Here is a 14,978-nt window from a genome sequence, read left to right on the forward strand (position 1 = left end):
CCACACCCCACGCGCCAGAGTGTTGTAAACACAGTCACTTGGGCTTTCTTATGATGAAATCATGTCCTCATTCGTTTAATATGGGTGTAATGGAGGCTTATCGTCTTCCAATCCAGTGGCTGCCTCACACAGTCAGACACTATCTATCGATTTGTACGTTGCCTTCTACAATGACATGACTTTTTCGGTGCCCTAAATGTAGAGGATGTGATTACACTTTGTTTAACCACTTCAGTCCCTACTTACCACCCTGATCATATATATAACGTCGTGTACCTGACACTGTCCGTATGCTTTTATGATAAGCGCTTACTCTTTTCGAGTCAAATTTTCCTCAAAAATATTCCCAGCATAGATAGGTATACAGATACCATCGACATCATTATCAATTATCCCGTATTTCGTCAAATAAACATATAACCTACGTGTGGTGGTGGATGTGATACTACTATGTTTACCTGCACCAGTCCCTACTTACCACACTGACACAACAGCCACACGACCTGCACCTGGCCCTACTTACCACACTGACACAACAGCTTCACGACCTGCACCAGGCCCGACTTACAAACCTGGCACAACATATACACGACCTGCATCAGACCCTACTTACCACCTTGACACAAAAGGATCAAGACCTGCACCAGAACCTATTTAACACCCTAACACAACAGCCACACGACCTGCACCTGGCCCTACTTACCACCCTGACACAACAGCTTCACGACCTGCACCAGTCCCTACTTACCACCTTGACACAACAACTTCACGACCTGCACCTGGCCCTACTTACCACCTTGACACAACAGCTTCACGACCTGCACCAGTCCCTACTTACCACCTTGACACAACAACTTCACGACCTGCACCTGGCCCTACTTATCACCCTGACACAACAGCCACACGACCTACACCAGGCCCTACTTACAAACCTGGCACAACATATAGAGGACCTGCACCTAGCCCTGCTTACCAACCTGACACAATAGCTTCACGACCTGCACCAGACCCTACTTACCACCTTGACACAAAAGGTTCCAAGACATACACCAGGCCCTTTTTAACACCATAACACAACAGCCACACGGCCTGCACCAGGCCCTACTTACCACCTTAACACAACAGATTCACGACCTGCACCAGGCCCTACTTACCACCTTAGCACAACAGCTTTACGACCTGCACCAGGCCCTACTTACCAACCTGACACAACAGCAACACGACCCGCACCAGGCTCTACTTACCAACCTGACACAACAGCTTCACGACCTGCACCAGCCCTACTTACCACAGTGACACAACAGCCACACGACCTGCACCTGACCCTACTTACCACCCTGACAACAGCTTCACGACCTGCACCAGCCCTACTTACCACCTTGACACAACAGCTTCACGACCTGCACCATCTCCTACTTACCACCCTGACACAACAGCTCCACGACCTGCACCAGGCCTTACGTGTGTTCCACATCCCCGGCTTCCACGCTTCTCCTAAATATCACCTTCCAATACAACAAATAACACAACACTCAGGGCGACAAGCCTCCATCTTTGGCGACATACATCGTCGTGGGCGACAGGCCATCATGGTTAACACCGTTAACCGCACATACTGCAACTTAGAATCAATCATTAATAAAGTAATGTTTTCAGTGGCGCACTGCAAGCGAGAATGACCACTCTATACATGCCTGACCTTATATAGCCCCTTATAAGCGCCCTCTACTATTACACAACACCATGTTGTATTTTCTTACGATAGGAGAAAGTAATTTCTTTCTTATTCGTACCTCAAACGAAAGAAATAATAATGAAATTGCACAACCACTGCCCAGCCTTTCTTTGGGACGTATTGTATATTAAATTTTCCCACAATATCAATTTGTTTAATTTGTTTCCTTGATTGTTTGTGTGGAAAAAGCCTGGTCGTCAGTTAACCTATTGTATCCATTTATTATAACTTATTTTCTTGCAGATTAACCTATTGTATCCAAAACAATATTATGTGGCGATCTCCATAATGTTTCAATGGAATAAAAAAATCAACAGCTGCTCTAATCGTTTTATTCCGTAAGCCAACTGACTAAAGTCTTGGTTTCACGTTACATGTACAGGACACACCGATCAGACTCTCTGACCAGCCATTAAAGTCCAAGATCTGCACTACTTACGGTTTTCCTCCAACATTGAATAGCCACGCCGTGATATAGCATGAAACTGTATTCAAAATCGCGCCAAACACTGACGAGTGAATGCGTGCTCTGTTTTTGTGCCGTACGTGGCAGGCTGGAAATAGTCAGGGAGTTTAGTCAGTGCATGAGAGGGCGCCCCCGATAAACTGCCTGGTCTGAACCCACCCAACAATTCACAATGTATAGAAAACATATTTGTAGGTGAGCCCACTTGAAATGTTTACAATGTTTTGTAAAGATATCGCATAGCTCAGGAGATTTCTGTTCACTCAACGTCGGCACATAACTATTCGATTGCCAATAGCCAAGTGTCACGGAGATACTACTATTGTATCTTCATAGAACCGACTCCCTGACATATTGGTCATATGGGAGATCCTTCTAAATGTATTTCATCACATCTTTAACTTGTCAGTAGGACCTGTTAGATAACTTCCTTCTATACCATGCAACACGACCCAAACCAGTTTCGTCTGACATCACTGACATGTATTGCTTATTCACACGCAGGGACTATTGCATAATGTTTACCCCAAATGACCATATCAAATATATGACACACGTATTATATTTTCACACGATAACCACATGGGAGGATATATCTGATCGCAATCCTACAGTGGGCTGGTGACGCATTGTAGGTTATTTCAGGTTTACTCCAGACAATTGTCAGAACTGTTTGCATTAATGTTTCTGAATTGATGACGAAAAGGAAGAAACTATTTTTTACATAATTATGAGAAATACATTTTTATATTTTTACCACATATGTATTGTGTATAAATGTCCCTGGGCTTGCTTAACAAAATACGACACCACAATCAATACTTCATAATTTCGTATGCATCACACCACAATCTAACGTTCAAAAAAGGAAACGCATCACATCACAGTGCGTACTACACGACACACCAAGTGAGACAATGTATACTTCCTATTTCCACACACGTACCACATCACACTTCATGATATCAATCACGCTTCAAACATTTAGAACATTTGCGGGATTCAGATGTTACAGTGTGTCTTAACTCATGTATGTATGTATTGGCTTTCTGTGCTTCCTTCAGTGGACGACGTTCAACTCTTCAAAATCACAATATTTTAACATATGGTTCTAAATGCTACTGAACATGTATGTATCTGTTCTCACCGTTTGGGTGTGTTTCACCAACACACTGAACAGACAAAAGTTTGCTGTTACACATTGTCTACAAGAAATCGTATATTGACGCGTGAAAGCAAACTTTTGCACATTACACCAACATACACTGTGTCTTTCTTCTGTTTTATGTAAACACATGAAGTTCAAATTGGTCTCCTGAGAATGAGTCATAACAACAGTACAACCATATTATGGAAAATATGTTTTATTTACTCTCGTATCACATTATTTCATATTTCTCTATTTGTTAAACATTACAATACAAGTACAGCTCTGTTATACATACTACAATGGTGACATGGGACTTCCATGTATTACAGCAACTGATTCAGTACTCAAGAAAATGTACTATACTTGGTGAAATATATTCTAGAGTACTGAATCAGTTGCTGTAATACATGGAAGTCCCATGTCACCATTGTAGTATGTATAACACGTCAATTCTGAAGATAATAATCAGCCTCGATTTGGGGCGGAAACAGATTCAATTTGGCGTGTAATGAAAATTAGTGCAGATAATGACATAAATGGATCACTGAAAATGACTGATGACGCGAGATGCTCGCGAAAGTGTCAGCATGTCCTCAACTATTGGTAGAACCTGTCATTGGCAATTACGTTTGAGGCATGAAGAGTAAAAACCCTATGGTAAAGACTGTGCATGGGACTGAATCCTGCATCATGGTCCCAATCACATTGCCGTGTCGTACGTAAAAACCTTGGCAACGTGGAGTGATATAACCAGTCCTATAGAGGTGACAGAAATCTGACTAAAGTGTACATGCTCAAAAACATACTGACAAGCTATTGTGAAATGCACAGCTGTTGGTACATTTTTCAACATGAAGGGGAAATTCACCTCTAAATAATAAAAAATCGAATTCCTCCCTCTTCAATTACTGCTGGTGCAGGGGTTTACCACCATGTTGCATTTATGTCACAGATAAAATAATGAATTTGATTTCATCTTAGTAGAAAGATAAGGTGAAGATACTCATCTATCTTATTCAAAAGAATGATGTCATCTACATATTAATGTCATATCTTACATTGAGGCTAGCTCCTTGTTTTAACTCATGACGAAGCCTCAAAACATTTCTATAATCATAGGAATCTCCACTAAATCTTCCTGCAATACGTAATGTACAAAGGTCCAAATCCGATCTGCATATACAGAAAGCCATATCAGCAAGCACAGGGCACATGGGGATATCTACTACTTGTCTAAATGTGCTATCCTCAAATTTGACAAAAATATTGTCCTTCAGGAAATGCAGCATACACACATACATAATTGGAAATCTGAACACTATGATTCTTAGCAAATTGATCACATCCCCAAAACTTTTTGAAACATAAACTTTTAAAAAGTGTGTTTTTAAAAAAAAAAAACATGGTTCCACGCGTGATGTCAGAATTATTGTTATCAGTTTTTGGCAAGGGTTCGGCCATTGCCAAATATAAATCAAATCAAAGATGCCTCCGTCGATTTAAGACACACTTAAATACATATGACTCGTGGTTGAGGATATGAATATTCAAATATTTTATATTGTGCTGCTAAATTAAGAATAATTACCCAAGACATTATTTCTTCCGGAATGAAAAACTACAAACAGTTAATAAAGATACACACGTATGAAGCCATGTCAGTGATCTCAAGATGTCATCCATTACATCATGATTTCATCAAAAAGAAATATATAGTCTGATTGTTTTAAGAAATCCACAACGATGCTGTTTATAGGTAAGATAATAAAGCACAAATATTACCTAAAGATTAATAACTAGACGTATCAAGATCTGATACTGAGATCTCTATCCTTGAAGGTTCCCAATCTGTTAGTGCAGTATTGATGCAACACACAGGGCTGGTCATCACACGTTGGCGTAGATGTTCTGGGACTCGATGTAAGCCGAGGCCATGTCGTAACACAGGGCAACGTCAGCCTGGAAGACAGAAGGCGATACACGTGTGCAGCCAGTGTTGTATAACTATGATATTTACACAGGTGGGGGAAGGAGAAATCGCCAGGACTGAACGTATTCAATATCACCGAAGGATTAGTATTTCATCGTGACTTGTATCCAGTTACATCTCATATGAAGCTTTTTATGCCATGCGTCGTCGAATGTAAGATCCCTGTATATATGGCAGTGCCTCCTTACATGCATGACATTATATTACAGAATATATGTAGAATTAATTCGAGTTGTATAAATGTAGTAGTACTGCCAATAGGCAACGATGCTCGCGCAGACACAAGTATCAAAAGCACGCCCATTTTAACCACATTGACCTGCTCAACATACAGCTTTCTGAACAAGTGATGAAAAAGTGAGTGCATGAAATCAAGCATAGATGCATTCCTACCAGGAAGTTATTTGAGGAAGTTAATCAAATAAAAGTAATGACAAGGTGATGATGTTCGCGAAACGCTGAGCGCACCCTGCCCCATCTCATCGCATCGCTAAGTCCTTAAGATTTATGCTTAACACGTACACAATGCAGGTAAATATTCACTTATACATACGATTGGCTGATTGTATTGTAACTACAAGTTGGCATACCTGTGTGATGTCATGATCCAGGCAGTGGGCAATAGATCTCATGTTGTTGTAGATCTCAACTCGTTTGTCATGCTTCAAACCTTGGATGATATTGCTAAGGATGCACAACATGGCTCCATTCTGTCTGCCGCCATCGCTGTAACAAAACAAGGTGATCCATATTAGAACGCGTGATAACGTTGTATAGTTATATGACAAAACCCTTTCTATATTCATAATCTAATCTCTGCCAGAACATACAGAACTGATTCACAAATGTTGATGTAAATAGAAAATCGGCAGTGTATGCTTTATAACTGGGGGTGTTCGTGGCTATGCCCTCGACGGGGGTTCAAGTAGTTATGTTACTCTCCCCCTGAGAGGATAAAGCAGAGGCAAGATATTCCGACTATATTGACCATGTATTTTTGAATCACTGTCAAATAATGACGACACCCGGTTGTATAAAGGTGAGTATAAAGTAAATTGTTCACCTGCAAAAACTACAAGTCAAAATAGGGCATTGCATCAGACATATAATGTTTGTCACTGATGCGTCTTATTTGGAATTGTCCTCCACATGTCTACCAAAACACTTTTTTAAAGCTTTAGTGAGGCCTTGTACAAACACCTTCTGAGCAAGAGCCTTTTGACCTTCTTTGAAATCTGGCCAGAAAAATCAGGCTTGATTGAGCCTAAAAAGTTGTGAAATGTAGACACTATGGCCTGGAGCTGCTGGCATATTGCTCGACACAAAGGAAAAGTTGACTATTGAAAAGGAGAAAGCATGCCTATTGTCATACATTCTTGTGGAGAGTGTTCACTCACTCTAAATATTTGAGCATATATACACAAATGTAATTATTGTTTGGTCCCAATATTAGCAAAAGTCATGAAATATATAATTACGGGAAGATTTATGTTTTCTCGAGATGATGAAATCAGCCATGCATGACGGAAGCTCACGTGTCATGCATGGTATGCCCGCGCAGCGTGCTACCTTTGAGTATCTCTATAAATGGTACATCCAAACGTTAAAATTTCTTTCTTAACCTCGGTTTTAAACAGTTATACCATGACATTGTGTGACCATGGCACGAAGGCGATTATGAAACGCAAGATGCCAGGAGGCGACTGAAAGCTGCAGGACCGAGTTGAGAGATCACCACAAAGCTGCTCGTTCAGCATGGTGTATTGTGCGACAGAACTGGAATCTGAGAACATGGATACGGATCCATCGTTCAGACGAAAATCGCTTTCTGCTCCACGTCACTGATGAAAGAACGAGAGTTTGGAGGCTTCGAAATACGGCCTGCACCCCTAGGAACATTAAACTGACTGTTACCTATCGCGGGAGCTCGGTAATGGTTTGACCGATTGCAGGTTGGTTTTGGTTGGATATTCTGGGGCGGCGCATTCTGGCACGAGATCCTCCTGTACAAGATTTGCGCGAATTGGAGTGGCTGTTATTGACCAATCAACAGATCCAAAGTCTGACTGGAGGCATGAGACGTCTGGTGGGATGCGTAATCCGGGCACGTGATGGTTATACCCGCTACTGATCTGTTTCACATGTCATGTCAAGTAGAGACTTTAAGGAACATTTTCACATGAAACATCAAACGTAACTCGTTTCCATAATCCTGCAGTTCCAAACTTTGTTTAGGCATTGTCTAAGGTCAAAAAGAGTACCTGTGTTACCATGATGTTTTTGTCAGTGAATTTAAATCACAACTCACCAATATGTTCTCATTTGTTGTTAAATGTTTGTTCTATCCGATGACATTGGTATCGCCCAGCTCCTGTGGTCAGTCATCCCATGCCATGATTTTTGCCATTTGTCATGGTTCAGAAATACGGTTTGCTTAACCTTTTTCTTTGTGTATATTTAAATATGAAACAGATCGATCACACCTCTCCTCTATTTCTACTTAAGGTGGGTATATCAGTGGAAGGGAAGGGACTATTTCCTGGTTATTGAACGATATCAGATCATCAATATACTTTAAGGTAAACGTCTTGGCTAAAACTTATCTTGTTTTGACTTAGCCAATCGGAAACAAGTGTATTCGAATGCCTGAATCATGAACACCTCGTTGTCAGAATAGTCTACCTATTTCACAGTGACTTGTTGAGGCCAGGTAGAGTGTAAGGGTTTGTCACACAAAGAAGATTGAGGTACGATGACACGCCATAAACCATGTCAAAAACAGTTACCACCTGGGATTGTTTTACAGGCAGGGAGGCCTATTCGTATCAGGAACCCGCACACAGTTTCATTGTAGGAACATGTAGTTGAGGGATACCAGCATCAAATGTACCCGTTCATGAATTACACATACCATGTGAAACCAAACGTTATCACTATGCTTTATTGTGTTGATCAGAAGGTACAGGTGAATTCAGGTAAACCCTCAGTTAACAGAAAGGACTCTTAAAAAGCTTACTGTTTAAATATCCTAATCCAATGACTTGTGCGTCATGTGCTATTTATGAAGTGGTATTATTTTACCAGTTGCACCTAATTATTCGCCCTTATGAAATCTATTTATTTTTCTGGCAATACGTGTTCGACAAATAGATGTTAATAATATAATAATTCCCTGACAACTATTTCTGTCAGATTTTGCATGCTGTGAAATGCTGTTTGAGATCCCATGCTAGACCTGAGTCCTTGTTTCATGTAAGCCCCTTACCTGTATAAGACAGTAACTGTGTGGTTGTCGGCATCTCCTGTGTGGCGGTCGACTTGTTCCAGCAGCTCCAAGAAAGTGGAGGGGGATTCCGAGGGTAGGATGTTCAAGACATACACACGCACAAGCGTTGTTGGGGAATTCTGTTGAGCAAATTACAATCGTAAGTGATAAGCGTAATAATCTTCAGCTTACATAAGGTCGATGTGTGTTTCATCATGAAAATCATCATCTATCACTTTTGGATAGATTTTCTTTTATTTATATAAAGGGTGTTGAGCTCATCTTCCCAATCACATATAGCGCAAGCACGAGTGACAATGTGGCGAGAATTCTGTACATGTTGAACAAGTGAATATCGAAGCTATATATAGTTGTATTATCCTCCAGCTAACAGCAAATAGGCCTGTGTTTCATCAAATTAATTCATCTGCATAAATTACTTTGGAGTTTTCAATATTTATCTCATCCTCTCACAAAATGTGAGCAACGCAGTGACGTATTATGGTGTGGTGATCTGATAAAGATGAGTCGTGGCAGCTCGGACAATTCGACGACATAATGTAATGTCTCACAATAAAGCCCATTAGTCGATATATTGGGATTATTTTTTATCTTAGTCTCTAAGAACCTTAACGGACACACTGTACTAGGTTTCCTTGGACATATCGATTTTACAGTTTCAGATTAGTACATTATTTCATCTTTAAAGTCATACTTTTCTAATCATTGTGAGCTTTTTACGTGATCTTTGTAAGAAATATAATGCCTTGGTAAGATTATTGGCACCTGAAGACAGGTAAATAATTGATTAATGATAAGATAAAAAATATGTCATCAAATATTATGTTGTAACATGCTACATAAGCAGTTTCTCCATTTGGATGCTATTCATAAGCGTTCCTCGATGCCTTGCGAACCCACCTCCATCTCTCTGTGGATGTTCAAGAGGGTGATGTCAGTGTTGATAGAGATTTCTGTGGAGCATCTGACATTCACAGAGCCCAGATCCAGGCTATCACCTGGAGATGGCACCAGACTGGACAGACTCTGACAACAAAAGAGTCAAGTTTCAAAATCAGGCAGCGATGGAATTGGAGCATGTACACAAACGGATATCATGATTGGAGAAATATAACCCACCTGATGTGAGTCTGGCAGGACAATGACAGTGGAAGACTCCTGTTCATCTGTGAGTTTCCAGAACAGAGACGCCGTGGTGACGGAGGGGGCCTCAGTTAACAGGTAGCCTTTCACTGACAGGTGGGACTGAAGGAATAATGCTATTAAATGTTCCACTGTGTTTCTAAAGCGATTTCGCGTGATGTCTTTCACGTAGTGAAGAATGGATTAATTAATGAATATAAGACATAATTGAAATTTACAAAATCTTGTATATAAGACGCAATACGTTTACTTATGTGAACTGAACTTACAGGTACTTCTAAGTTCCTCATGTCATAAATAAAATCCGGGTCACGCTGCGCTGTTGTTTCAGGTATTTCTTGATTCATCATTTAACAAATACAATGCCCTACCCGTAAGCTGACAGCTAGGATGTCGGAGCGTCCATTTATCCACACATGGCCTTTGACGCTGGGTCCTGAAACAAACAGTTAGAACTGCTGTCTTGGCATGCATAGAAAACAAGTGACTGATGATATAGATTTTCTCGTTTCACTACTTTATGTATTAGTAGATGAGTGGGGTTTAACGTCTCATTTATCAGTATTCCAGTTACAAAACAGATTTCGAACATACAATCACAGGTTTCCACTTGCTGCATAGCGAATTGCGGCGCCTTTGCCGACTGGCTAGAACTCGTATGAGAATAATTTGGGGTAGCAAACACATCCATGCTTCCACAAAAGCAGTGACACAATACAACAATGCAATCAGCAGGCAATACCATCTTCAGTCTTTGGTAATAATTTTCAAAAGGTGTTTATATGTTTATGTACAGCAAACGCCAAGTATTTGTGTCACCTTAAATGTGCAACAAGCTTTGACATATTACTTTTATTGCTGAAGGACTTCAATAGTCGGTTATAACATTACTTCAGACAACCTAAAATTCATTCAGTACTAAACATCCCTTTGTTCGGATTTTAATAACAATACACGTAAAAGGCAATGTGTAATGAACATTATGTTCCTGTAAAGGTGCCAACATTCTTAATTGTATAAACAGTTTCAAGAATAGGTTTTGAACTCTTTGATACAGTTAATTTATATTACTGAGAACTACTCTTTACGTGTCACAGTTTATAACTTGAGAAGTTATACTACCTTTGGAGAAAACGGTCACAGACTGCACTGAATCCGATACGGTCTTATCACAACCAGCTTTCTTAATGCAACTCTTCAATAATGAATCAATGGCAATGACTTATGTGAGATTCCCAACTGCTGAGATCCTATCAATCTGTCTGCCACTTCATACTCACCCTGGGATTGCTCCTGCCTTTGTGTGTTCAGGGCCTACAACAGATCGAACATTTGTTTGCACGTTTTGTATGTGATAATGTTAGCGTTATTATACTCTATATGTCATTATCATTATGTTTCATTATCAATACAAGATGCTGTCAATTATACATGATCAAAGTTAAATAACGACAAAACAGCTACCTCTATGAACTTGGTGATTGGCATTCGTCCCGTGCTGAACGTCCCTTTCACATTTCGGTTGCTTCTGAAGTCCTCAACGCTGATGGCAGTATTACCAAATTCGAGTGTTTCATACAGGGCCATATAAACACAAGTGTACTGCTCCTAATACAATAAAACATTCAATGAATCCGAGAGTATAATAATATATCAGTGACACTAATTTCACCAATGTCACCAGCAAGGTTGTGTTTGGTTTGTATACTGCTTACATTGCTATACACAAATACGCCAAGCACATCATTAACAGCAAGTACATATCGTGCATTATGCCATTATGCATTCTCCAGATCAATGAATAGTTGCTAAAACTGTTGTCGATGTACTGATTTGTACGCAGTTGTATATGCATTTCAGTTTTCTCTTTTCGTATGCGTTGCAATGTGTTATATATTATTACAGTGTCCCACCTTTGTCTGTATCATGCCCTTCCTCTGGTCTCTCATCCTCGAGACACAACCAAACACATCCACCCTATCTTCAGCCAGTGCCTGGTCCAGCAGGTAGTCCACGGCGATGTAAGTCCCTGTCCGGCCGACCCCAGCACTGAGTGTAGAGTCAATATCATAAGCGCATATTTCATTTTATTAAGCATACATTAAATCAGACCTTTTAACACCTTAAATATGAACCTTATTGCCATGTCATCGTTTTTACAAACATGTGCTCAACCTGTCAATTGCCTGTTTGTGAAAGAACCTGCATGAGTTTAGTTTAATTAGGTCGCGAAGCTGTAATTACTATCCGTGCTTACATTATAAACTTTGTGTGTAACGATGTTGATATCTTCCGATCAGACTTTTTACACTGCACTCACCACTACAAGGAACATATTGACTAGGAATAGATAATGACATAGGAATAGATTTGTTTATTTTGTTTGTTGTTTTGTTTACCGCAGCACTCAGCAATATTTCAGGTATAAATCGACGCTCGAATTTGAACCAGACAACTCAATGAGTGATATCTTGAGCCTTACGACGACATGTATCAACCAAATAAATGATCGTGGCTATCAGAACCTGTTGGTCGCCTCCACAAGCATTGCTTGCAGAAAGCCAATTCTAACCGGGATATTCACGAGTAGATTAGATAAGTTACTCTACCTGCAATGTACCAACAGAGGGTCATGTTGTGTGTTACCCAGCATCCTGACCAGCCACAGAAACTCAGTCAAGGCCGTCTCCTCAGGAGTTCCATGATCCGGCCATGTTGTGAAGTGGAAATGGTGGAAACATCGACTTGTGTTAGTCTGAAGTTGTGACAAAACCCGACCATCTGAGAATTGTGCTTTATCAAGACAATGGTTCCAGGTTTTACTCTGATGCTGGTATTACGAACTTCTAAATAAGCTAAATTCTAATGTAATGGCGTACGTGTGTGTGTGTGTGTGTGTGTGTGTGTGTGTGTGTGTGTGTGTGTGTGTGTGTGTGTGTGTGTGTGTGTGTGTGTGTGTGTGTGTGTGTGTGTGTGTGTGTGTGTGTGTGTGTGTGTGTGTGTGTGCGAGTTGAGATTTCTGATTTTCTGTCAAGTTCTGTATGTAATTTCATATGAAATGGCTTACCCTTTTCTCTGTAACCTGTAGTTCCCTGACGACCCAGTTAGCCCGCGTTCTGGAGTCGGTCACAGATATGATAAAGTCTTCCACATGCATGTCTGATGTATCTGACCAATATGCTTCACACTTCACCTTCGATTAACAAACAAAATAACTTTGTAATTTGGGGATTGGGTGTTGACCAATACATTGATTTTCACCTTTGCAATATTAAAACCAGAGCCTGTACGTTTCACATAACAACATCATTGACTGGTTGTTTATTGAGTTTTGAAAACCAAAGCAAAATACTGATACGCTCACACCTGGTCATGAGCGAAAACAAACAATAGGATGCTGCTAAAACGGGTATTTTGCACAGGTTACACACATGCATGACATGTCTGACCAATGAATTCAATGTTAGCACCGTCTACTCTTCAATGATAAATGGTGGTTCCCTGAAACGTACCCTTCCCAACTCCGTGAGATTTGTCAGCATGACGATTCGCGTGCAGTTCTGTTCCCAGATCATCCTCCAGAAGTCAGTCAGAGTCTTCGCATTAGGAGCTGCACATCACATATAGGTTAGTCTGTGTGCTTTTGTGAAAACATTTCGTTTGAAGGGAATGCTGTATGATACGTAATAAGCAATAAGTATATAAACATATGGCGTATTTAGTTTCATTGACTGTTGTATAACAATAACGTTAAAGTTCGCCCTTTGAATCAAATCGATATCGATACTGGTGTCGAAATAGCGTTTTAATTTCGGACAATTTCACGTACACAATATTGAACTAACACATATTCATCTCTGTTCAATGGCTCAGGTAAACTATTTTTTAACATCTCACGTGGTTCTTAGTACAGGTTTGGTTCAGGAAGAGCTGAATACCACCAACTGTTAGGCTTGTCCATCATCTGGCTTATCCCATCAATTTATGATTACCTGATTCAAATTAACCAAAAAGGCCTCTTCACGAGTACCAGACAAGACCACTGCACGAGTGTAGGTTCCAGACGACCACTACATGAGTGTTAGTACCAGGATAGACCACTGCACTTGTGTTAGTACCAGGATAGACCACTGCACGTGAGTAAGTACCAGGATAGACCACTGCACGTGAGTAAGTACAAGTATAGACCACTACACGAGTGTAAGTACAAGGATAGACCACTACACGTGTGTAAGTACAAGTATAGACCACTACACGTGTTTAAGTACCAGGATAGACCACTACACGTTTGTAAGTACCAGGATAGACCACTACACGAGTGTTAGTACCAGGATAGACCACTACACGCTTGTAAGTAAAAGGATAGACCACTACACGTGTGTAAGTACAAGGATAGACCACTATACGAGTGTAAGTACCAGGATAGACCACTACACGAGTGTAAGTACCAGGATAAACCACCACACGTGAGTAAGTACAAGTATAGACCACTTCACGAGTGTAAGTACCAGGATAGACCACTACACGTGAGTAAGTACAAGTATAGACCACTTCACGAGTGTAAGTACGAGTATAGACCACTACACGTGTGTAAGTACAAGGATAGACCACTTCACGAGTGTAAGTACAAGGATAGACCACTACACGAGTTTAAGTACGAGTATAGACCACAACACGAGTGTGAGTACCAGGATAGACCACTACACGAGTGTAAGTACCAGGATAGACCACTACACGAGTGTAAGTACCAGGATAGACCACTACACGAGTGTAAGTAACTGTACCTTGTGCTGCTATGTAGGCTCTGGGTTGGGACCATCCCTATTAACGAAAATACATGGTTATAACAGATACAATGTGACATATCATATGGCATAATACTAACCGAATGACATACATAAATAGTTAATTCCAAATGTTTATTTAAGGAAACATGATATCCTATTCACATCGATGTAGCTGGCATTGATGTAGTCGGAACCAGGCTGGTCTGGCACCTCCTTCAACACGACTCGAGTGGCATCATCTGTAATGTAGGAGATTATGTAATAAACATATACTGGGGTTGAACTGGCATATTACTTTCAACCTGTAACAGGGCATACAACATTCTGTAGCTATGTCATGTTTGGGGGCTTCTTTTGGAGAGTTAAACACCCAAAACCTGGTGCCCCTGTTGCCTATATTTCATACATAAGTGAATGTAAA

At 40.5% G+C, this 14,978-nt stretch overlaps 1 protein-coding gene across 1 annotated transcript in view; it reads right to left on the reverse strand.

The window, feature by feature from the left end:
• Positions 1–6,469: 6,469 nt before the first annotated feature.
• LOC139478366 (uncharacterized) overlaps positions 6,470–14,978 on the reverse strand; it is a 64,715-nt gene continuing 56,206 nt past the window's right edge. The window contains exons 17-30 of the mRNA XM_071260804.1: positions 14,720–14,796; positions 14,555–14,591; positions 13,283–13,380; positions 12,838–12,963; positions 12,380–12,525; positions 11,684–11,819; positions 11,235–11,378; positions 11,051–11,084; positions 10,142–10,206; positions 9,747–9,872; positions 9,528–9,653; positions 8,607–8,746; positions 7,256–7,344; positions 6,470–6,576 (exon numbers count right to left, since the gene is read on the reverse strand). Coding sequence (XP_071116905.1) covers positions 6,470–6,576; positions 7,256–7,344; positions 8,607–8,746; positions 9,528–9,653; positions 9,747–9,872; positions 10,142–10,206; positions 11,051–11,084; positions 11,235–11,378; positions 11,684–11,819; positions 12,380–12,525; positions 12,838–12,963; positions 13,283–13,380; positions 14,555–14,591; positions 14,720–14,796 — 1,451 coding nt within the window. The remainder of the gene's footprint in view (positions 6,577–7,255; positions 7,345–8,606; positions 8,747–9,527; positions 9,654–9,746; positions 9,873–10,141; positions 10,207–11,050; positions 11,085–11,234; positions 11,379–11,683; positions 11,820–12,379; positions 12,526–12,837; positions 12,964–13,282; positions 13,381–14,554; positions 14,592–14,719; positions 14,797–14,978) is intronic.

The sequence above is a fragment of the Haliotis cracherodii genome, unplaced genomic scaffold, assembly GCF_022045235.1.
Source record: "Haliotis cracherodii isolate W230 unplaced genomic scaffold, xgHalCrac1.p SCAF_4, whole genome shotgun sequence".
NCBI lineage: Eukaryota > Metazoa > Mollusca > Gastropoda > Lepetellida > Haliotidae > Haliotis > Haliotis cracherodii.